This window comes from Pleurodeles waltl, chromosome 1_1 (genome assembly GCF_031143425.1).
Source record: "Pleurodeles waltl isolate 20211129_DDA chromosome 1_1, aPleWal1.hap1.20221129, whole genome shotgun sequence".
In the NCBI taxonomy this organism is placed as follows: domain Eukaryota; kingdom Metazoa; phylum Chordata; class Amphibia; order Caudata; family Salamandridae; genus Pleurodeles; species Pleurodeles waltl.
The window spans coordinates 635777860-635803786 of NC_090436.1; the positions used below are offsets into that span (position 1 = coordinate 635777860).

The 25927-nt window shown below is 47.3% G+C and overlaps 1 protein-coding gene across 4 annotated transcripts in view; it reads right to left on the reverse strand.

Moving 5' to 3' along the window:
* YTHDC2 (YTH N6-methyladenosine RNA binding protein C2) overlaps positions 1-25927 on the reverse strand; it is a 999369-nt gene that overhangs the window by 616234 nt on the left and 357208 nt on the right. For all 4 annotated transcript variants that reach the window (XM_069226524.1, XM_069226522.1, XM_069226518.1 and 1 more), the window contains exons 11-12: positions 2707-2842; positions 35-161 (exon numbers count right to left, since the gene is read on the reverse strand). In XM_069226524.1, the coding sequence (XP_069082625.1) occupies positions 35-161; positions 2707-2842 (263 nt within the window). The remainder of the gene's footprint in view (positions 1-34; positions 162-2706; positions 2843-25927) is intronic.

The window sequence follows — 25927 nt, forward strand, 5'->3', positions numbered from 1 at the left end:
ACATTGGATAACAAGAAAACCAGAAACAAATTACCAGTTATTTGAGGATTTGCTGTGAACGTTAGCTCCCATACTGATTAATTGTTCCACTTGACTTAAGAAACCTCGGCCTGCAGCAACCATGAGTGGAGTGGCACTGGTTTCACTGTGTCTGTAGTCAACTAAAATGTAAATCAGAATTTCGTTATTACAAATGGAAGCATAAGTGTGCGTCAATCATGAGGATAGTGATACTGCAATAACAGGAATAGTGAATACAAAATAGCGTGTGAGAAATAATTACATATCACATTCTGTAAGTTTATATTATTGATACTGCATTATTGATTGACACACAACAAACGTTTGTTCATATTTGCCATTACACAAACGTTTGATAGAACATCATAGATTATAGATCAACAGTTGTTGTATATGGGGCTTTTCCAACAGGTTTAGTGTCTCCATATGCCGGTCTGGTGAGTGCACTCACCACTAAAAGAAAATCCACCTATGACCAGCGGTATACAAAATAAGGGTCATTTAAAGTTTGGCACTGCTATGGAGCCACCTTTGGGGATAAATCACTCCAACACCACTAAGCCTCCTGTTAGAACACGGACTGTGAACGAACGGAACTATGAAATTTGTCCATTCCATGTGCCACTATCACACAAAATTCCCAGAAGCCCCATTTATGGGCTAATCGTACTCTGATATGGACCAGTCTTCTCTATTATCACTGAGATTAATGTATGATGGAACCACACATGCCTTAACAACATGGTCAGAACAATGACTGTGTTGTTACCACGCATGCCTTTAAAACAATTTTATGTTGGATGGACTTCAAAAATTCATAATTCAAAAAGTACTAACCCAATTTTGATTATCTTGGTCTTAAAAATTGTATAAAATTCTAACATTTTTGTAAATTTGCCTAGAGTTATTATTGTGAGTATGTGTCTTCATTTATTGATACTGTGAGTGCAACAAATGCTTTGTACTGCTCCAAGATAAGCCACCAGCTTGACCAAGCTACCATAACAATTAGAGAATTAGGTGGTCTAGTTTTTACCTCTGTAAACCAATGCATGGTTGTCTGGACCCTCTACACAGTGAGGCTGGTTATGCACACTACATAGAAGGCCAACCTTTTACAAGGAGCAGGGTATCATAGGGCACAAAAGTGGAGCAAACTCCATCACTTCCTTTTCTCAGAATTCTCTGGTGTCACAGCTTTGACAGTCCCCTCACAGCTGCTGTGACCTTGCGGATGCCACTTCCGGAAGCACTGTCTAAAACAGCACTCAAATAGCACTGCTTCCTCTTTGAAGAGGCCCCACCTCAATTACATCCACTGCAGTCCACATCAAAACACATAGGTAAAAAACAACTTAATTTACAACGCAAATAGTTCTAACTCTCACAAATGTGAGACCTATTGCATTGTAAATGCTTGTGTATTTTGCTTTGTTGCAATGCTTTGAAAAATATATGCAAGTCAGCCTTCAGACTCACTTCAAGTGGAAGGGTAAATCGTTTTTTTTTTGCCTTACTAGACTACTGGGTATGACTGTTCATTGCTCATATACCACACAAAAAACAGTCTTGGGCTGCGATCTTTTTTTCATCTACATTGAGGGCCTTCAGTGAGACTATAAAGTGTCCATAGAGTATCAAGTCAATGTGTCCTAGGCTGGGTAGTTCTGGACACTGAGTCTTACAGAGTGTCTTTATTGGAAGCTTCAATCAGATGGCATTTCAGTAAATCAAATAGCACACGGGCACTGTGAAAACCAGCAACATTTTGTGAGCCAAATGTAGTAAGGGAAGAACAACCCGCAGTACACTAAAGTGATGGTATTCAACTTTTTTAACTGCAATCATCTGAGGTATAAAAGACAGACCAAAGTCTAAAATATAAACGTGTTATAGATCATGTTCAACATAATAATTTGATCCAATTATAAAAAAAAAAAAAAATTGTGAAAATTGTTTAAAAAAAACAAAGAGAAAAGAAAAGAAGAAACATCTCTACATCATAATTCAATGTCATTTAACTGAGAAGGTGAAATACAAAACTGTCAAACAATCCAAGATACAACCGATTATGAAATAAAAGCATGTAAAACTAGTTTTTCACATATTTATCTTCACATAAAGTTCTACAGTGCACCACATCAACTCTGTTAGTTTTAAAACGTTCATAGGCATGTCTTAACAAGGTCATGGTGATTCCATCACTAATCATATTCAGTATGCGTTCATCAATGATACTGGGAGATCTGCACACTTTAGTGGGTGAAACTAAAAAAGCTGCACTCTTTAAAACTGCTGAATTATGTGTGTTCGGTTCAGTTCCAAGCAAAAAATCCTAGCAACAACACTCAAGCAGGTAAATTTTAATTGAAGTCAATTTAATGTGATTGTTCAACAAAATAATTGCAACAAAACAAAAGTGTGTTTTATATATCTGTTGAAAGGAAATCCACAATAAGTTTAATAAATTCTGTAAAATTTGAAATGTTTGAAAACCTTAATGCAGTGTGCTGCAGCCAAAGCCCAAATTTGTACAATCCTACTCGTGCCTTTCAACTAAAACCGTATGTCTTACATTTTATTAAAGAAAGATATCACTTAAATATTTAAAGGGCATGATAACTACTATAGCATGTAATGGAGCGCGTTCATGCAAAAATACTGTGTGCTCAAAGACAAACCTACCACTGACGTTTTCAGTTAGAATGAGATGAAACAATTGTGCAAAGGCATCAACGTCTTTATTCAGCCATATATCAGAAAGACAAGCATCCATTTCTTTGATCAACCAAGGTTCCAGGCAATTTATATCCTTTTCAGTCTAGAAGAAAAAGTAACATTATGAAAATAAAGAACAAACCATATTTGTAAAGCTGTTTGAGAGCCCGGATATTAGTACCATTTAAAACTGAACTGCAATTTGAACCCATTCTAATGTATCAGTTCTTCTAGGGACAAATTTGTAAGATTTGATGTAAAATGCTGTATTATTTTTGGATTACTTTTGCAGAAAGCTTTAGATCGACAATATGCTTGACATTATCTGGATAAAGCTAAGCCTTTCAGCCAAGAATACATGTGGTTCATGCATGGGTTTACGATGTGTCTTATACTGTTAAACTGGGCGCCGACCAATATGTGCTAATGCTCACCATTCCATCATGGCCTACAGATCTTACCAGATGTTTTTCATTTCTACCTGCTGATTACGTTTTATGCTTCTCTGTTTATTACTGTATGACATATAGGTTGTAGTCATTTTGAGTTTTAATAGGGAGTTTCCATTCTACATATTCATAATGTTTCAATATATAACTAGTTGATTTTTATTTGTGACAGGTACAATAATTTCCATGAAATTTCTCTGGCTTACATCACTAATTATGGGGCAGTTTCTCATGTTGGTAGTAGGAATCACTAAAACAATCACTAAAAAAACGGTATTTTTGCCTCTCTCAGTGAGGGAGGTTATTTTCGACTTCCAAGACTACTGACTGAATATTCATTGGATTCTCAAAATCAGCATTAGACCTTGCAGGCTCAAGGATGACTGCTTTCAGCTTTGAGATAAGGTGCAACTGTGATGTACCCCAGAAGATGACAGACCTTCAGTGCTAATGTTCCTTAGCGAAGACTCAGTAAGAAGGGAATTTATGTAATGTAAAATGCAGCACCCTTTTAATTTATTTATTCTTTACTTTCAAGACACTTAGGCCCTCATTACAACCCTGGTGGTCGGTGTAAAAGCGGCGGTAATACCGCCAACAGGCCGGCGAAAAAAAAACTGAATTACGACCATGGCAGTTACCGCCATAGAAACGCGCCACTTTTACACATCGACCGCCAGGGTGGTAACCACCGCTGGGCTGGAGACTCCAGCCCGGCGGCCGTCACTAGACCGCCGGTGGTATCAGGACCACGAAATCCATGTCGGTAGGCACTATCAGTTCCAGGGAATTCATTCCCTGGCACTGATTGGGGTCGCCCCCTCCCCTGAGTCCTCCCCCAACACACACAACCCCCCTAACACCCCCCAAAGGTGGTAGGACCCCCTCCCCACTGCCAGCCCAGTCCCTTCCCCCACAGTAACACAACACCCTACACGCACGCTCACACCACTCATACACATACACGCACACAGACATATAGGTCACATTTCCCATACACACAATACACCCCCTTCATGCATACACGCACTCACACAACCCCACTACACACTCACACCCCCATGCACGCACACAACACCACCTCACCTGCCTCCCCTAACGGACTATCACCTTACCTGTTCCGGTGATCCTCGGGGAGGGAACGGGATCCATGGAGGCTGCTCCGCCACCAGCACCCCGTCACCAGAACACCGCTACGCCTAATCCTGGGATGTGATTCGGTGGGCGGTGTTCTGATGACGTGGCGGTGGAAGTGGAGCAGCTCTCCATCCAAAAAAGGCTGGAGGGCTGCCAGCAGTCATGATACAGTTGGCGACAGACCGCCACCACTGGCGGTCTTTGGCCCGGAGTAACCTCGGCGGTCATGAGGGCCTTAATCTGATATAATCTAATATTGCTTGTCTTTGCAGACTTCATTGTGATGGAAAAGTCTCACAAGAGGTCCGACGTAGGATTTTACAGCTTCAATTGAGAATATGCTGCAAATTATACATGTGCCATTGCTGGAACATTATGAAAGACTTAGGGCCTGCTTACAGGTCTGGCTAGACTCGCGGCGGCTTGGACCATTGCAGCTCTGGTGGTCCGACCGCCACATTAGGAGTTTGGTAGCCGGACCCGCCAAAAGACTGTTGTCTCCGCCAGGATCATATATCACGGCGGCTGATGGTGGTCCTGGTTGTAATCAGCCAGGGCGGTGCTGAACTCAGCGCCGCCCGCTGATTACAAACTTGTTCTCCACCAGCCTTTTCATGGCAGTTTCCCCACCAAGAAAAGGCTGGGGAAGAAGGAGTGCAGTGGCCACAGGGGGGCCCCTGCGTCATTGGAATGCGGCCCCCTCTGTGGCTCAAGATAGCACTTGCTATCTCGTAGCACTGTTCCTGACTGGGGAGTATGCTTTATTTCAAGTTTTCCACCGGACAGCCAGGTCAGACCAGAGGAAATCTTGTAATAGGGTAGGGGCACCACCACCATGGCGATGGTGTCCTCCCTGCGAGTTTGGTGGTCCTACGTTGGGACTGGCAAACTCATAATCGGGTCCTTAATGCTTTTTAAAGCTTCTGACATGGGTTGCCAGCCATGTGGTAGGTCTCTTGAAAACAGTAACTAATGTTCACAATATTTTGACCTGGAAAGAGAATAAATGGATTTGGAAGCTGAAACTGTTCAGAAAGGATTGAATGTGGCAGTGAAATAGGTCTCTTCAACCATTAGGAGAGAGGGGGAGGTTACTAAGCCAACATACATCCTCCCAGGTCAGACACCTTTAACACAATAGGTATGGTGGCATAAATTCACAAAGACTGTTGCCCCTTAGAGGTCAGCAGGCTAATAACCCAACTTGGGAAATTACGTAATTGCTGTTCAACAGGAACACAAGGGAATATTCTCCTTATGGATGAGGAAGCCTCACAAACATTTTGTATCATGCTTCATCGTCGGCCACCTCTCTCCTTCCCTAGTAGGACAGTGCCACCCGGGAAGACTAAACCTCCTAGTAGATCCAGAATGGAGGGAGTTCTTAGATAAAAGCTACTGGACAAAAGGGGATCCAGACAAAATAAAAATACCTTGAGGACTACCGGTATCTTTAACCTTTATTCGTGGTGCCCACAGGTATGATTAAACCCAGATTTTGACGGTAATGCTGAGAGTAATGGCTCAGCCCGTCTCAGATAGCTGACATGCGTCTGTCCTCACAAACAGCCTAATCAGGTCTGGGGCATTCCTCAGAGCTATGGATTCATCATACTACAGCCAAAAAATAACTACCTAAGTACAGAGGCACTCAAGTCCTACCTGAGTGATGATGCTGGCACAATTACCCTAACTTATAGGGGATTGCTAGCTCCTGGTCTGGGAAGGGAGAGGAGTTGTAGTCACACAGTCATCAAAAGGTCCACTATGCTATTGCACCTGTTGAAGACCTGTAGGAAAGTCCCTCTTTTTAGCATGGTTACCCCCAATTTTTGCCTGTTGTCTGTCTGCTGATACTGTTTTCACTGGGATCCTGCTAACCAAGACCCTAGTGATTGTGCACTCTCCTGTAAATTTGGTTGCCTTGGTACCCTTTACACCTGCAACTGGCATACTGGTGTACCCCTGTAAGTCCCTAGCATATGGTACTTAGGTACCCAGGGCATTGGTAGAGCAAGGGGCCCATGCAAACTGTGTCTGAAGGCCTGACATTTGCAGACTGCTTCAAAAGATGCATGCACCCTTTCACTGCTAGTCACTACACCAAGTCACAACTAAGGGCAGGATGCAGGCCCCTGTATGTGTGGGCAACCCTGAATGTGCAGGGGTGGCTCTATGAACTCTATCTCCAATTCCCTGGACTTCATAAGTGTGGTAAAGCCATTTTAGCTATGTACTGAACATAGGTCACTGTTCGGTATCAAACATACTGGAACCATACCCCAATACTTATCCCAGTATTGGTGGCATGCACTCTTGGGGTTCCTTAGAGTAGCCCCCCGTATTGCTTCTACTAGTCTTCCAGGGACTACGAGCAGCCCGCGCTGGTTCAGCCCCTCAGACAGGATTCTGCCCTCCTGCTGCTTGACCAGCTCAAGCAGGGAAAGGAAGAACAAAGGATTTCCTCCCCCTTGGAAACAGGGAGCCTCCCCACGCCCCAGCTTGCTTTGAAGGGAACATTTGGTGCCCTCGTTGGATAATCCACTATACACCAATGGACCCCTGGTTCCTGCTCTGGTGCAAACCTGAACAAAAGAAAGGGGAGAGACTACTCCCCTGTCCATCACTACCCAGAGCTCCTCCAGGTGGCCACTTGATTCTGCCATCTTGAAACCAAGATGGGCAGAGGGCTCCTGGGAACATCTAACTGGTCAGGTTAGGTTAGGCAGATGACGTCAGTGACCCCCTCTGAAAGGAGGTCACGTTGCAAAGTGACCAGGCCCCTTTTTTGGCTATTTAGGGACTCCCTTGTGGGTGGGCCCCCAGATTCGGCGTGCAAAACTCCACCAGGACTCCTCTACAAGGACCTTCTCTGCTCCTGGCCACCGGAACCGCTGCTGGACCCCTCAGGACCTGAAAAGACTGCAACACCGAAACAACCTCTTCATGCAACATTGTTTCAGCGGCTCCTGTCAGCAACTTGCAACATTTCTACAGCTGTGCATCCTATGGGGTCGGCAAGACTTCAGTTGCACCAAAGAAGCAAGAAGGAATCTCCCTTTGAGTGAAGGAGTCACTCCCCTGCATTTCCAGGCACCTAAGGCAACAACATCTGGCTGCTGAGATCAGCTGTCCTCTGGACCTGCGAAGATTCTCCAACACAGGTGGTGGTTGTGATGGGTCCTCTCTGTCTGACTTGGGAGATGATGTGCTCTTGCCTCTTCCTCAAGGACGGAATCCCTGTGCCCCATGACTGTTGCAGCAACCGAGGCTTGTTGACTCATATGTCGGGGGATCTTCAGGCTCCAATTAAAACGGGCCCCCAGCACTCTAGGTCTGCAAGGACTTTCTCCTTTCTGCTGCTCCAGCGACGTGGGACTTCTCTTCAGTGTGCTGCCTGGGCCTCACTGCAACTTACTGTGCTTGCTGCCAGTGGGTTGCTCGTGGAGTCTCGGAATGTTCTGCTGGCTTGCATTCCACTATTTTAGTATATGGTTTAGCCTCACCTATAGGGCCCTTGCTATTTCTAATGTTTTTATGCTAATTCCTAGTACTTACCTGTGCATATTTAGTGTGCATCTACCACCAGAAAGAGGGGATTGTCTATAGTATTCTAGTTCAGTGTTAGTATGATAAAGTACCTCTATTTTTGCAACACTGTGTGGTACCTTTCATTTGTGATAGGTTACTGGGTGACTACTGTGGTATTGCAAGTGCTTCACACTCCTCCTAGATACTTCTTGGCTGCTCACCACAACTACCACCACCAGAGAGCCCTGGCTTCCTAGACACTGCAACACTTACTAGTAAGGGTTTCTGGACCTGGATTAGGTGCCAAAAACATAGGTGTCCACTAAACACCAGGCCAGCTTCCTATGATATTATTCCCAGCCGCTTGTTCCAGTGGAATAAATACCATTGGCTATTTTTTGATCTACAAAGCTTTGTGTATATATGGTATTTTTATAAGGTCTCTAACCACCCACCTGTTTACAGATTGGTGGTGCAAACCTAGGGTATTTTTTTGTTCCTACTGGATTTGAAGACGTATAGAAAGAAAATGGTTATTGGTTACTGACACATGCTACATTTTATAGCAGTAATTAGTATGAAATATTGGTTGAGATGTATTATAGCCTTTTGTTGGAAAAGCGTACAGATGAACACATCTGGTGGTATTCATCAAAAAAACAACACAGATCGTGGAATGTAGTTGACTCATTTTTCTGTGGACAAACATGTGCCATACTGGTTAAGTATACAAAGTTCAATTTCTGTATATGACCATGTGTTAAAAAAATATAGCAGCCTGTTCACTAGCTGGTCTATCAAAAGGGAATTCCACTAAATAGATGCTCTCATTATGATTGGACAAATTTGATGGTATTTGTCAGAAACAACGTAAATTATGGAGCACAGTTGATCCTCTTTTGTTAATAAACAAAGAGGCCCCATACTGGATGAGTACTTGGAATTCACTTCTGTGAAGGGTTAAATGAAGAGTGCCATCTTTGGTTATATTACTAGTGTATGCAACTCCAAGTTTAGTGTGTCATCTTGAAAACCCCCTGACACATTGCATTCTGGATCTATTTGCAGTAAGGCATCCAAAAGCTACTGAAAAAGTGGATAGGGTGGACCCCAGGAACTTTTACCCCTTTGGTAATGGAAGAGGCAAGAGTCACCTCACAACTTAGATCGTGCCAGGCATAAATATAGCATCTCCAGGCACCAATTTCAAAACACTTTCTGGACTTGTAAAAGATGAAAAGAGGAATGAACCTGCTGTCTGAGAACTGAAATTAGCCCTAAAACGTGTGGTCCTACTTCCTGATGTACCCAGGACAAAGAAGTGGACTCAAAGTGTCAGTTGGCTGACCACCAACCTGTGTGGCTACAAGGAGACCAGAAGCTGGAAGAGGCCATTTCCTGGAAGTACCCAGCTGATTACTGGCATCTGGACCTGGACTGGACGTTGCTGTTGGGCTTTGCCTGACACCTTGTTAGTCTCCAATTGCCTTCCCTGAGGTCCTAGCGGTGTCAGGAGTGTACTTTTTAGGTGGACCGGGGTTTAAAAGACTATGGGCTCTATTTTGAGTTACGAGAACGGGATACTTAGTCAGTACTGTGCCGGATATCCCACCCGCCGTGTTCCAAGTGTATTATATTTCATGGCACCTGTAATACGGCGGATGGGATATTATGTTTATTAAGGACTATCCTGTTCTCCGAACTATAAATCAGGTCGTAAGTCTACTGCGACCACTATCACTGGCACGTTATGCTCATTGACAATATTTCTACATAGACATTTAAAAACCTGTATCTCCAGTTCCCCTTATTGGAATTTTGTCATGTTAGTTTCAATTTACTTTTTAAAGTTTACTCTATTTTTCTAATTCAGTTTGGGCTTTTTATTGTTTTGCATTTTGACTTTGTTACTGTTGTGGTACTGCGTGAATACTTTACACATTGTCCTAGGCTAAGTTTGTCTGCTCTTTTGCCATAACTATCAGGAGGTAGAGCACAGGTTAATTTATTGACATTGAGGGTTTCACTTGACAAGGACCGCGAGTACTTCTTGAGGTGTTTAGTCACCCCCCCCAAGAAAATAATCAAATTTCTTACATCTCCGGAAGTGGACCAGAAGGTTTTTATAATTGGTTTAAGTAAACATTTTATGCTTTGAAGATGGTTTCAAGAATCACACTGAAGGAGAGAAAATAGCTTATATTGGATTCATTTGAGCAAATTATACTATTGTTTCAGAAGCAGATGTTAGTATTCTGAATGATAGTGTGTTACAATTTCCGTATACTATCAGACAAAAAAAGAGAATAGTCAAAGATACTTTTGCTTTTCTCTACAAATTGTTGTTTAAAACAATTAATATGAATGTGGTAATTATTTCAGGATGGTTTCAGATTACCTTGACAGCTCTGGATCAATGAATCTTGAATGACCAGCAAACCTGCTCCATTACTGCCTGGTGCTATTATTTGTATAAGTATTTTACTAGGATTATACAGGCAATGTTGATGAACTAGTCTGTGGCGGGAATTTAGTAAAGGGAATTATTGACATCTGCTTGTAACAAGATATGATGAGTTTGCTTATGTCCTTTCAGATATAAACAGTCAAATGGATAGAACTATCTTTATTGAATTGCAACTGGATGAGTAATTATTGCCATGTTTTGATTGGTGAGTTTACATTCAACTAACTTCAAATAGATTTTAAATTAGTGCTCTACAATCTGATTTTTTCATTTGTGTCAAATTAAAATATAGCGTTTCTCTAATTTGCGGTAACTTCATTTTACCATTTCAGATCTGAATTATTGGGAGGCAATTATCCTGAACAGATGATGAAATTACAAGGGTACCGAAACACCAACTTTAAGGACTTTCCGATTTTAAAATTTATTTCAGCTTATATGATTGGATGTCCAATATGGCATTTTCAGTTGTAAATGTAGAGTCTTATCCTATGTGTTTTTTATTTTCTGCAATATACTATGCATTTTCTTGACTCTGGCTTCCTTTCTCGGTGCTTTAGTACAACCTGTACAATTACAAAATGCATATTTAAAAAGCTTTTTTTATAAAATATTGTAAATGTAGAGTCTTATCCTAAGTGTTTTTTATTTTCTGAAATATAATATGCATTGTCTTGACTCTGGCTTCCTTTCTCAGTGCTTTAGTAAAACCTTTACAATTACAAAATGCATATTTAAAAACTTTTTTTTAATAAAATAACAAACCCCCTTTGAGACTTATTTTTAAATGTAATTCCTACTGAGTATTATTATGAATACTTTCTCAGCAAAGAATCAGCAGATAGATCCTGAAACGCATGACATAGCTACAAAATAGTGTGTGCAGCCCTGCAACACTGGCTCCATTATTACACTCTCTCTTTAAATGTGAAGAAAGGTAACTTAATTGAAGTGTTCCTTAGTTGCCTCCCCTACCTATGTAGTTTCTGAATAACCTTGTGAAATATAGGTTTATTTAGTAATAAAAAAGAAATACAATCTACTTTATAGTTTTTTTTTTTATAAACAAGTTTTTATTGCTTTTAAAGAGAAAATTTAAAAAAACAGGTTAACTACACAAATGACATACTTGTCTCGGCCTGTTTGGTACCGACTGGATTACCAATTCTAATCTGTCTCTTCTATACCAGGAATACATTGGGATTTCCAAAGCTACATATTCAAATAATACAGAGAGAAGGAAAGGTGCAGGCACACACAGTCACTGGGGCAGATTTAACCTAGTAGACCCGTCCATTTCCCCCAAATCTTCTCATGCTTTCGGGGGCATCCCCTTGATTCATATACCACTTTTTCTTGGGCTGCACACCAGTCTACCCCCGTCTCCATTTCTGAAGGGCGGGGCCCTTAGCGGTATTCCATGCGGCCGCAATGTGTCTCTTGGCCACCAGTGTGGCTGCTCCGACCAAAGTCTTATCCGCTCTAGTCCCCTCCATGTCCTCCGTAGAACCCAATAGCACCATTTTTGGGGTCAGCAGTTGCGAAGTTCCCATAGCCCTGTTCAGCTCCTAGTTTATTCCCTCCAGTACACTCGGATCACAGGGCAAGACCATACCATATGGAAGAAGTCGGCCGGGTCCCCACCACACCGTGGGCACTGGGCAGAGTTGCGGACACCAATCTTGTGCAGCCTATCGGGAGACATATATGCTTTGTGTAGGAAGTAGAATTGTATCGTCCTCAATCTTGCCGACACCGCCAGTACTCGAGGAGCCATCAGTGCCTCCGCCCACTCAGTCTCCTCAAGTGGTCCCACCCACCTCTCCCATCCACCCCTAAGGTGACCTAGAACCCCAGATGAATTATTTACTAACATTCTATAAATTTGGGAGACGCCCTCCTTCCCCAAACTTCCCATGAGTGTTTTAGGCTCAACAGGACTGAACTCCGGCAGGGAGTCCACCTCGTTTAGGTGCATACCAATGGCATGCCGGAGCTCGAGATACCTAAAGAATTGGTTCGGGGACAATTGGAACTCTTGTTGTAGTTCCTGGAAGGACTTCATCCTGTTCCCTTTCCACACATCTCCCACCAGAGAAATGCCCAGCGTGTCCCACTTCGCGAATCCGCCCAACTTGGCTGTTTCTCTCAACCAGTTACCGTGCCACAGTGGAGTTTGCAGAGTGACCACTTTGCTCCACCCGGTGTGCCTTAGTGCCGTGCGCCACGCTAAAAAAACCACCTTGGTGATTGGCTCTAGGTCTTTGGGGATCGGCGCACCGTAAAGAATTTCTAGGATAGGGGGGTACCTCAATGCGTCCAGCTCCACATGATATGATGGATCTGACCAACCCCCATTGAACCAATCGTGAACCACCAGGAGCTGTGTCGCCAGGTAGTACAGGTATGGATCTGCCATGCCCAGCCCCCCATCGTACACCCCTCTGCTGCAACTCTGGGATGCTACCCAGTGTCCCCTCCCCCCCCCCCACATGAAGGAGGTAGTGATTCCCTCTAGCTTTCTAAACCACAAGTGGGGAATCGCGAACGGCAGATTTTGGATCACATATCAAAGCCGCAGCAGGACCATCATCTTATACAAAGCTACACGGCCCAGGACATTCAGCGGCAATGTTTGCCACCGCCGAAGATCTTCCTGCACGCGAGACACCAGCGGTGTCAGGTTCATGGTCCAGGATAGCTCCAGGAGCAGTGCGACCCATATCCCAAGGTATTTAAAACTTAGCCTGCGCATAGGCACCACCTCTTGCCAGTCAAAGCAATCCCGCGTTCGTGCCAGAGGGACCAACACCGATTTGGTAGGGTTCATCTTGAGCCCGGAAGCCTCCGCAAAACACTGGAGGAGATGGAAACTTCGAGGACCGGTCACTCCCGGAATCTCCATGTATAACAAGACATCGTCCGCATATAAGGCCACTCGGTCCTCACACGAGGGGCCCCACTTCCATCCCCGGTATATTGGGTCGTCCCTTATGATTCTTGCCAAGGGCTCAATGGCCAGAGCAAAGAGGAGAGGAGAGAGGGGACAACCTTGTCGCGTTCCCCGATGGATCGGAAAGGCCGCAGATAAGACTCCATTCACCTGTACACGCACCATAGGTTTATTATACAGGGCCCGGACCATTCGGCAAAACCTTGGTCCAAAGCCGGCCCATCGGAGCACCGCGAGGAGGAACCCCCAGTCAACGGAGTCAAAAGCCTTCTCGAAGTCTATGAATAGAAGGGCTAGATTCTGGGGCAATCGGTGTCGCCCTGCGAGGGCCACTTGGAGCCGTCCAATACAATGACGCGTGCTGCGCCTGGCCATGAATCCACACTGATCAGAGTGTATCAGCAGGGGCATCACCCTCTTGAGACGGGAGGCCAGTATCGCAGCATAAATCTTTACTTAACTGTTAATCAGGGATATAGGTCTATAGTCCGCGCAGTAAAGGGAGGGGGGTTGGGTTTTAGGCAATACGACAACGGTGGCTACATCCAACCCTTCCGGGAAAGAGCCCTGTTGGTCCACTTCGGCATAGAGATTCGCGAGATGCGGGATCAGGTCTTCCCTAAACATCATATAGTATTCTGGAGGAAACCCATCTGGTCCGGGAGTCTTTCCCACTCCCTTCGCTGTAATGGCCGCAACAATTTCCGTTTCAGTGAAAGGTTCCTCCAGTGTCCGGACCTCCACCACGGGCAGCTCCGGGAGCGGAATATCCGCCAAATATTGATAGGAAGTGTCCGATCTCTCGGGATTAGCCTCTCGATACAGGATCCTGTAATAAGCAGCGAACATCTCACCCACTTCCTGGAGCTTGAATACATGCTCCCTATGCTCATTGCAGATTTCAGGAACGATTCGTGAAGACTGCTGTTGGGAAATCAACCAATATAGTAGTTTCCCTGTCTTATTCCCCCATTCGTAGACCCAGGCCGTGGAAGTGCGCCACATGTGTTTAGCCGCTTCTAGGGATTGACTACGAATCTCCTCTTGTATTAGCAGGAGTTGTCTAGTTATCCGTTCGTTTGGGTGTGCCTCTTGTTCTGCCTCCAGATGGATGGCACGGGCCTCCAGCTGGGTGATTCGAGAGGTCCGGGAGCGCTCCTGAGCACGGATCAGACCTTTGGCCATCCCTCTCATTACCACCTTGCTCGCTGCCCACAGGGTCCCGGAGGACCTCACCAAGCCCTTGTTAATACTAAAGTACTCGCGTAACGACTCCTTTAGGCTATTGACATAGTCCTCGTCCTGCAGGTACCAAGCGTTCAGCCGCCACATGGGGCGGCTCAACGGGTTTTGTGTGGCCCACACTGAACCGGATCGGTGCGTAATCGGAGATCCCTCGCGGCAGAATCTCAATGTGGGAAAGGTGACAGCACTCAATGGCCGGCATGAACACCAGGTCTATGCTAGATTGCGTATTGTGAGCTGCAGAGATGTTCGTAAATTGCTTGTGCTGCAAATGCCATGCTCTCCAAGCGTCGCAGAGCCCCGCCGACGTCATCCACCCGGATAGGCTAGTGGCCATGGCCTGTCTATGGGCCGATGACCCCTCACTCGTGTCCAACCCTGGGTTCGGAACTGCATTAAAGTCGCCCCCTACTACCGTGACCCCGGGGGGTAACTCCATCAGTAGTCATGTCAGATCTCCTAGGGTCCCGTGCACCATGTTCGGGGGGCATATACACTCACAACGTTCAGTGTTCGACCCTCTATCGTCCCCGAAATCGCCACATATCTCCCCTGTGAGTCTCTCCACTCCTGTATCACCACCATTGGTAGCGAGCGGTGCAGCACTATTGCCACCCCCGTGAGCCTCTCGTGAACCCGCATGAAACTCCCTGTCAAATCCTTTACGGCCCAAAAAGGGGCAATGATTTCCAATGAGATGCATCTCCTGCATCATGAGCATATTGGGTTTGTGTCTGTGGACGTGAGTAAGCACTGCTGACTGTTTATTCTTATAGAAGAGTCAGTTGACGTTCCAAGATATAATGTGAGTCGTCCCCATTTCCTTCGTTTGTTTTTTTATGGACCGTCCTCAGTCTTCCCTCCCTCACCTCCCCTTGTATAGCCCGGAGTTGGTGCAATTCATCCTGCTCTGTGTTTAGACCCTGCTTTGACGTCCTACCACTGCTAATCCCTGCCGGTATGTGAGGCCACAAGCCAACAATAACTTCAGATAACATTAACAGCAGCCCGTTGGCTGAATAGAAACAATCATACCCCCCAACTCCCTCCCCACCCCATACTTCCCCCCAGAAGCATCGGTCGACCAATACAAACAACTCACTCTCGAACATAGTGAGCTGATAACTCTTATTGTCTGAGCTGTGGTGGACCCCTCCATTCCTGCGGATTAAGAAGTGTTACGTTATAAACATAGGCGCTGTGACCCCATCCTGGCCACGAGCCTTCTTGGCCATGCACTCCCCTCTCCGGAGGGGAGTCACAACACCGGGCTCTGGGAGAGATCAGTGTCGTCCGTCACTGCAGGGCGCAGCTCCCCAGAGTCCCTAGTCTGCAAGTCACTTCCTGCGCCCCCGGCTCTTCTGCCGCCGCCGACCCGGGAGGCGTCTCCTCCGCAGATCCACGGGGGGAGCCTGAAAGCGAGTCTCTTCTTTCTTTGCGTGCGCCTCCTAGAACGTGTCCTCTGACAGGACCCCTTCCGCCGCTGCATCTGGCCGACTTTCTGCTGTCCAATGAAGACCTGCCGCTGCTCTCCCCCAATAGAGCCCAGCGGGACCTCCCCTGTTAACCATGTCCAGGTATCACCGGGGGTTTCGAAGAAATAGGTCTGGTTGTTATGGACCACCCTTAGTTTAGCCGGGAAAAGAAGGCGGTAGGGCACATCCATCGCTCTTAGTTTTTGTTTTACCTCTATGAACGAGCGGCGCTGCACCTGAACGTCTCTTGTATAGTCTGGGAACACCATGACTTTGGTTCCTTCACAGTGCAAGTCTCCTTTCGAGCGTGCCGCCTGAAGTATTGCATCTCTGTCTTTGAAATTGAAAAGGCAGAGAATCACTGGCCGCGGCTGGGAGCCCGGCGGAGGCCTGGCCTGCAGGGCCCTATGAGCTCGTTCAATCGCAAACCAGGGTGTTAGGCGATCCCGGGGCATCCAGGATCAGAACCATTCCTACAGGAATGTGGCCAGGGAGGAAGCCGCTGTGTTCTTCGGAAGTCCCACAATTCTAAGGTTATTGAGGCGGGATCTGTTTTCGGCATCCTCCGCTCTGTGGTATAGTTCTGCTTTGCGGGCTGTTAGCGCTGACACCTGTGTTTTGAGGACAGTCAGGTCATCCTCCGCTGTACAGATTCTGGACTCCGCTTCTGTGATCCTGGCTGTTGCATTGCGGAGATCCTGGCGTACTAGGGCCACATGCACCCTAACCTCTCCGATCTTAGCCTCCACTGCTTCCTGGGATGACTGGATAGCCTGAAGGATGGCCGCCAGATCACTGTTTCCAGCCTGTTTCCCATCGCCACCCTCCGCCGTTCGATCTTCTTTCCGTGCTCCACTGGGACCTGTGGCAAATTGGTCTATGTGCGTCTGCGCTGCAGCCGGGCGGGTCTGCCTGTCTTTGCCCATTACGTCTGCTGTGCCCGTGTCTGCCTGTGAGCCTGCTCCCGGGCCACGCCTCTTGAAACCGCTTTTCGTTGGGCCTCGGAGCTCATCTTTTGCCGGTTTACCACCAGCTGTCGCCACCCTATGCCCACTGATGCCCCAGGAGGGGGTTCCCACCTTTACTAGTGAGCCTTGTGTCCTCACCTCCTCAACTTCTTCATCGGAGGCGCAGATCACCAATTTCTAACTCCAACGCCCCTTGGGCCGAGGTCCTGTGCCCACACTCAACCACAGGGGCTCCCATCCTCGCCCCACTCCAAGATCATTTCCCCCATAGGCCTGCACCACCATCCATCCTCCAGGCACTTCAACCCCCGGGGCGTTCAGCAACCAACGAGATGTGGGGCGGCGAGGGGGAGGCACCTCATCACCCACCTATAAACCTTTCCCCCCCGAGGGGTGGGTCTCCGCATTAGCTTCGCTTCCTCCTCGTCTTCCAACAAGCTCCCCCGGCCCACAACCAGGACGAGGGGAAGGGGGAGAAACCCCAACCAAAGCAGCTGCCACTCACCAATGTCCCTTGATCCCGGGGGGTGTGGGGCCCGGCCACAAGCAGTCCCCTCGCTTGGTTTCCACCCACTGGGGTGCTCTGTGTCTTGTTCGTGCCGCCAGCCCTGATTCAGCCGGCAGTCCCGTTTTGGCCTCGACGGCCCGGCTCCTTTCCTTCTCCTTCCAGGTCAGCAGGGGCTGGGGGGGGTTTGGGTTGGGGGACCTGGGACCCACCGCCCAGTCGCCTCGCCCGCCCCCTGTGCCGTGCAGCCGAAGGGGCCGCCGACTGCCGCTCTAGCCAGCCGGAGCACCCGCCATTTTGTGCACCGGACGCTCTGTGTGATTTTCACTCCCCCGGGAGCCGCGGGCCTCAGAGCGTGGCTTGGACGACCCGGATCCCGCTCGCGGCCACCCAAGATCTCCCTTCTTCGCCAGGGAGGACCACCGACAGCCTCCTATGCGGCTGGAGCACCCGCCATTTTGTGCTCGGGACGCTCTGTTCGATCTTCGCTCCTTCTGGAGGCGCGGGCACCGGGACGCGGGTCAGACCCCCAGGAGCCTCCCACAGCCATCCGAAGTCACCCCTCTTCACCGGGGAGGGCCAACGATGGGTGTTTTTTGAGCGGATGACGGAGGGATCCGGAGCACTACGATAGTGCGACCGCCATCTTGACGCTCAAGCCACGCCAATCTACTTTATAGTAAATCCTCATTTTAGCAGCTCTTCTTCATGTTACATAATATAAAAAAAATCTTTTCAAGTTCTGTTCTCCAATTCCTCACTGGAAATTGCTTCTAACCGGAAATGGTTCTGAGATGTAGCAATGCTGCTGCGCAAGGTACTATTGTCAGCATTCAAGATCCATTGACAGGAATGGCAATGAACAGTGTGAATGCGTTGCGTAGTCGGGGCGATGCGTCAGTTCCGATGAGCTGCAAGGGTGTGATGTAAATTCTGGCTGCAGTCGATGAGGGATGCGAGGACCTGTGCCGGGGATGCGTCACATAGCAGTGGTTCTGAAGGCAATGCAGACTGCTGCGGCAATGCAAGTCTTTGTGACAGATTCAATTCACGCGGCAGCAGTGATGCAGAGGATCAGCTAGTGGTTGCACCGCACATCAGAGATAATGTGTTGGTTCTGCAAGATCCACAAAGGCTGGACGAGCACCTTAGGCCTACTTCCAAGGGTCCAGAACTGGGGTGGCACAACTTGTCAGGGTAGACTCAGATGGCAGAGTACAGCCGGTTATATCCTTGAGGCATCAAATCAGGAGGGCAGCCAATTAGCTCTTGGAGTCAGTCTGGGTTCAAGAGATGCAGGTCCAGTCCTTCACACCCAGGCAATAGGGTAGCAGGCAGAAGGTCAGCAAGCAAAGCAGGAGTCAAGCCAAGTGCAGCATTCTAGAAGAGTGGCAATCGTTCAGCAGCACAGCAGTCCTCCTTCCTAGCAGAGTATTCATAAGTCCAGAAGTTTACTGAAGTGGTGGTGTCTGAGGTCCTTCCTGGATACACAGTTGTGCCTTTGAAGTGAGGAGAAACTTCTAGAGGCATGCCTTTGGAGTGCACAGATGCCCTGCCTTCCTGGCCCTAACTACAAGGGGTATGCAGCCCTTTATGTGGAAAGTGAATACAGCTTATTCAGGTGTAACTGAGAATGGGCCTCCTTACCATCCTGCCAGGGATGGCCTATCTAGTCACACCTAATCTGCCATTGTGTGTGGCTGTCTAGGAGGAATACACAGGCCCAAAACTGTCATCTACACCCAGTCATGTGACCAGAAACAGGCTGCACCATAAGTAAGGATTTTAGATTAGGATTCCAGAGCCACCAAACATGAACCGGTTATCTCTTCCCATTTGGAAATTGCACTTATAAAATGTAGTAAGGTAATTCTAATGTTATTCTGCAAAAGTACATGTCCTGCATTTTAAATAAACTGCAACCTGCCCTGGGCTGCCCGGGGCCTAACTCAAGGGTGATCTATATATATATATATATCAAAAAGGAAGAATAAGCCAGGTGAAAGGTTTACTTTGCCAGGTTCACATGGCAGGTTAAACTGCACAGGCAGGCTCTGCAATGGCAGGCCTGAGAATATGTTTAAAGGGCTACTTAATTGGGTAGCAGAATCAGTGGTATAGGCCCACAATCAGCATTTAATTTACAGGCCCTGGATACATGCAGTGCACTTTACTATGGGCTTATAAAGTAAATATGCCAATTGTGTATAAGCCAATGTTACCATGTTTTAAGTAGAGAGCACACCCTTCACCCACACCATCTACAAAATATCAGTTTTCAGGAAGAACTCATCAATGGTCCCTTGCTAACTAGGTTCAATGAACTGCTAAAAATATCCCTGTCTACATCCTCTTCTCTTCATTGTCTGGTCTCCACTCTCCAGTAACAGGAATGTAGGCAAAACACTTCCACTGTTTGGGGAAGCAATCCTCAACTATCTTGTGCCATGCCATAACCATGGATATCCAGTATGAATTAATTTCTCTTCACTTTCATAACCAATACTGTGAGCAAAACTTTAAGGGTGAACATTAGAAGACATCTGCTCCATTATTTGCAGAATCTCCTCTACAATGTTTGCATTATTTATCCCATGTGCTCTCACACAGGTTTGATCATGAGGTTACTGCTGCCTTTAAATGTGGCCTAAAAATTTCAATACTTCCCTACTGCAACTGTATGCGTCCAGCCATTACATTGTGATTCTAGCCCTTGAGCTCACCAGCTGATGAGCTCAAAGGCTAGAATCATAATCATAAGCACTGGTCAGGCGGTAGAATTCAGGGTTTTGACTGCTTTCCTGATTCTAGACTTATCAAAAGTACCTAATACCATGCTGTCTGACATCCAAATGGGTTTATTTCGGCAGTTTTGCATCCTCAGATTGCATGTATTTTTTCTGGAAACTGGAATAAATGCATGGAATAGTATTCTTAACAACACAAGACTACCCCCAATAACCAAAAATAACCACTGAAAAAATCACTAACCCTGGGTTCCCGAACATCATGCTGCTCAGTAAACAGCACTTCAATGCCTTGTCTAGGGTAGTAAGTGCTATATAAATGCAATTACAATACAATGTAACATAACTCGAAAGGCCAACATTCACAACATACTTAAATGTTATTAGTAATGGTAGATCTGTTTGCTAGCAGTGTTCATCCCTACGTACCAGGGTACCGGGCCACAAATCTCCCCACAGTAAATATACTTAATGATTGCATATTGTAACTCCATATTAAAGAAACTTCTAATGATCCCACAATGGGACCGCAACATAACCTATGAACTATTCAAGCAATTCCTCAAGAAAACAATAGCTTCTAAATCTAGAGAAGCTGATTTTCAAATGCTTTAAACGGTCAAGTTACTTACCTTCATTAATGCCTTCCTTATCTGGCAGAAACAATTTCTAGTTGCAGATTCCTTACCTTACAGTTCCCCCAGGTGTCAGTCTGATCCAGAGATTTTTTTCAAGAGTATCCCTGCAAGCCGTTAGGTAGCTTCGATTGGCTCCGCATTTGTCGTTAGCATCGTCCGCGCTGGATATATTGCCGCGGTTCCTATATCGACGCCACCCAGGAGCGCTGCCGTCAGTTTCTTTTCACAACCTTCCATGCTAGAAGCACAGAGCCATGTAGAACACTGACCACTGCTCAGTCAAAACTAGGGAGTCCCGGTACCTAGAAATCAGTTCGCAGAGTGGGGAAGATGAGTGGGCCTGTAAGGCATATGCAACCAGATATTATCTCTACCAGATACGGCGTTACCGAAGGTAAGTAACTTGTCCATCTGAAATTACATCTAATTGCAGATTATTTACCTTAGAATAGATACCCAAGCAATACCATCCCCAGAGGTGGGTCTGCAAACTAAGATCACACTAGAAAGTCCTGCAGGACCTAATAGGCAAAATGTCTGTCCCTACGTAACAGATTGTCCAGACAGCAGTGTTGGGTAAACGTATGCAGAAATGCCCATGCTGCCGCCTGACAGATGACAAGGACTGGAACTCGGCGTGCAGTTCTGTAGAGGCAAACAAATCTAATCAAGGCTCTCAAACCTTGCGCCACCTCCATATGGTGACTGACTAATCATTGCTGGCTGTGTTTGTTCGCTGTGGCATTCAAAGAGCCTGCCAAATGTTGAACCACCAGGGAAATGACCTGTTGTTCCAGCCACGTCCAGAGGCACAGAACCTCCTGTCAAAGGCTCCATAACCCAACCCCACCCTGTTTGTTGTAGTACCACATGGCGGTGGCATTGTCCGTGAACACCTGTAATACCCTCGATTTGAGAGACTTAAGAAATGCTTTCAATGCTAGTCTGATCGCCCGGAACTCCAACAGATTGATGTGGAGTCCAGAGTCTGCTGGAGACCAGAGGCCTCTGATCTCTACCCCTCCCACCAGGTGGCCGCCCCATCTCAGAAGTGACACATCTGTCACTACTGTCAGATCTGGTTGGGGAAGGGAGAGGAATCTTCCTCTGGCCCAATCACAGTTCTTTAGCTACCACTGCAGATCTTGTGCAGTTCCCTCCGAGATCGGGACCATGTCGGGGAGATTCCCCTGATGTTGCACACACTGGAACTTCAGGTCCCACTGCAGAGCCTGTATATGTCACCAGGCATGTGTCACTAACAAGATGCATGCAGCCCAGCAGCCTCAGAGTCCTTCTCACTGAAATCCAGGATAGTGGCTGAAACATTGGTATCATAGCCTAATATCATGGACTTGCCACTCGGTAGGAAAAGTCCGAATATGCACGGTGTCCAGAACAGCTCTGATGAAAGGGAGTGCCTGAGAGGGAGTCATGTGTGACTTGGGGACATTTATAGTGATCCCTAGCAAATGCAGGAGGTCCGCCGTAGTCTGGAGGTGGGAGATGACAGCCTGCAGCGAGCTGCCTTCAACAGCCAGTCGTCAAGATAGGGAAAGACCAAAACCCATGAGCCACGCCGATGAGCTGCAATCACTTCCTCACTTTGGTGAACACCCAAAGGGCACTGGTAAGGACTAAAGGGGAGCACAGTGAACTGAAAGTGCTTGTGGCCTACTGTGAACTGCAATTAACATTTGTGGGCATGCAGGACGCGGATATGGAAATAGGCACCTTGCAAGTCCAACGCTACCATTAAGTGTTGTGGGTCCAGAGCAGATATAACCTGAGCCAGAGTGAGCATTCTGAACTTCTTCTTGAGAAAGAGATTGAGGGACCGAAGGTTTAGGATAGGGCAGAGGTCCTCGTCCTTTTTGGAAACCAGAAATTAGCAGGAATAACAACCACAACCTACTTCTGGGACAGGGACCCTATCTATGGAAAAGTACCTCCGTCATCCAATCGTAGGATGGTAGCATGGAAGAAAGGGAAGTCTTGAAGGGGACGGAGCAGTCCCTTCGGAATATCTGCAAAACCCACCTGTCTCACATGATGGATTGCCAGCGGAACTGGTGATAGTGAATCCTGCCTCCAACTGGTCCTTGATGGGGAAGAGTCAGGCTAGGAAGGTTTAGAGGCAGCTGCAGATGAGGGGGGCAGTTGGCCAGACCACTGGCTCCCTGACCAACAAGGACCGGTGGACCCCATGTCCCTGGCAATGCAGAGGCTGGGCAGCATGCTCAGCAGCTGGATGGAAATGGTCATGGCTAGTCACCCCTTCTATAGCCGCAAAAGGGGCAAAAAGCAGACTGAGGGAGATGAGGAACCACCACAAGGCCAAAGGACATGGCCGTAGCACAAGAATCCTTAAAGCGCTTGAACACCGAGTCTGCTTTCTCTCCGAAAAGGTTGGTGACATCAAAGGGCATGTCATAAGGGTAGCTTGGACATCTTCCAAAAAGCCAGGCAACCTCAACCAGGTGTGACGCCTCAAGGCCACTGACGAAGCAACCACTCTGCCCAGTGAGTCGTTCATGTCTAGTCCACATCGTATTGTGAACTTTGCTGCATCTCTCCCATCAGCAACTGCTTGGGAAAGTACAGCTTGGGCCTCCTCCGGTACCTGTGGCAGCACTTGCACAACCGCATCCCACAGTGATTGGGAATAACTGCCCAAAAGTCATGTGGTGTTCACAGACTGCAATGCCAGGCTGCCGGAAAAAAAAATATTTTTCCCACGTGTGTGCAGCCTCTTGGATTCCCTATCTGGAGGTAAAGAAGGGGATGCACCTAGGGAGGTGGAGGCTTGGATAACCAAATTCTCAGGCGTGGGGTGTTGCATCAGGACACCTGGGTCACCCAGTGCAGAGCAATTTCGGCGTGCAATTGTCATGTTCACAGGAGCCCATGTGCTGAATTGGACCAGGTACCCAAAATGACATAATTAAGGGCTTTATTAAAGAGAAGCAGGGATTCAGAGGATGAAGCAACAGGCTGAAGCACCTCTATCAGAAGGTTAGTCCTGACTGCCACTGAAGGCAGCTGAAGGTCCAGGACCTCTGCAGCTCTCTGCACCACCACTGAATAAGAAGTTCCCTCCTCCATAGCCACAGTATGTGGAGAGAGTATGCCAGCTTGTGGGAAGGTATCTAGTCCACTGTCTTCACCCAGGCCAGCACACCAGTCCATGTGGTCTTGGAGCTGGTGTTCTAAAGTATTCTAAGGGGTCCAGCAACCCCTCCCATTGCTCACCGTAACCTGGTTCATTGGAATAAGGCTCAGGATCTGCCACAGGTGGCAAGGCCCCTGCTGGCACCAGAGTCGGTGTCGTACAACACCCATCCGGTTCTGTGTTGGAGTCGGCAATGAGAATGGGGACCGCACTGCCCGGGAGCACAGACGGCGCCAGGAGGGTCGACGTTGGAATTAGCGCCTAGGAAGGTCGAATGGGTACAACCAACGTTGGTCCGGATCCAGGAATGGATCCATTGTGCCCCTCGGAACCAAGGCAGAAGCTGCTGGCATGGACCCCAAGGATCCTCTTCTGACTCTGCGGGGTCCAAAGGAGCACCAGTGGAGCCGCACTGCCAAAAATGAGGAACATGGCCTGATAAAACTCCTTAAGTTTGGCGGGGGTCTCTCTGGCGCCCGGAAACTCAGTGAGGTGTGGAGTCGACCCAGACGCAGGCTCCACATAGGGAGGCCTCGACTGACGAAGCTCCTGCTCCCTCGTCTCATCGGTCGATGAACGAGGTGAAGTGAAAGAACGTTTTGCTTTCTTCAACTTCTACTTATGCCCTGAAGAAGTCGCTGTGCTTGGTGTTTCCTTTGGCCCCCTCCAATACATGGAATCACTCGTCGTCCACAGGCTTTGGCCCAGTCAACATGACAAAGTTATTCATGGCAGCCCTTACTGGCATATGGTACACTGTTACTGTGTAAGGCTTTAGCCCTTACCACAAGGCAATCTTTCCAACAGCTACATTCATGGCAGTCCTTACCTGGCATACAGCAGTTGCCGACTCAGTCCTGCACACGAGCAACAACCCGATGGGTGCAGCAGTTGAATTCTTCATTCTTCGCACAGGGACTGCACTCGGAGGGTGCCCCACTAAATCTTGCTCCCTGCAAAGCTTTCCTCTTCCTCACAAAGGTCTTGGCAAGCAGGTAGGCACTGGTGCTGCAGGGTCCAGGGCAGGTGGTCTTGGATTCCCTGTGTGATGTCACCTCACCCAGCAGGCAGACCAGTAGGCCTTGGCACCCAGTCCTGGTCACAGGCAGAACTCTTGCAGAGCTTTCCATCCTCACACAGCCCTCTTGGCTGCTTGATCAATCCCTCCTTCCTATAGTCCACTTCCACACAACAAATGTGTTTTCGAGCCTTAGGGACTGATTTAGATATTGGTGGACAGGTTACTCCATCACAATGGTGATGGATATCCCATCTGCCGGAATCTAAATCCCATACGATATAACGGGATTTAGATTTCCATAAACGGATATTCATCACTGCTCACCCGCCAATATATAAATCAGGCCCTGAATCTTTCAAGTGTTATGTTAGGGTTCAGCTTCTTTAGAACTGCATGCTCCTCTGCTCCCTCTTCCTCTTGAAAAGCAGTCCGTCACAGCAGGGATGTCTTCGAAGCGGACAGTCCCACAACACAGGCCATGGAAGTGACTAGAGTTCAGATCTGGATGTCAGCCATAGTGATGTGTGCATCAAAAGGTTAGCCAGGGGCTCCCAGCCCTGCTCTTTATGATTCTCTTATCTCTCATTGTATCAAATAGCACCCTTTGAAGTGTATAGAAGTGGCATGGTCTTCCCCAGGGTGTGTTCCACTCAGCTTAGAGGAATGCAGCAATGCACAGATCTGCCTACAGGGATCTCTCTACCTCCGCCCCATGTTTTACCATGCGGTCTCCCAAACCGGAACCCAGTGCCACCCATGTATTGTACCATCCATAGGCACATTAACATTCAGTATATTTATACCGCATATACACACTGCACACTCCCAAAATGAAACTCAAGCCCACCATGAACAGACACATACACATCCAGGTCATGCT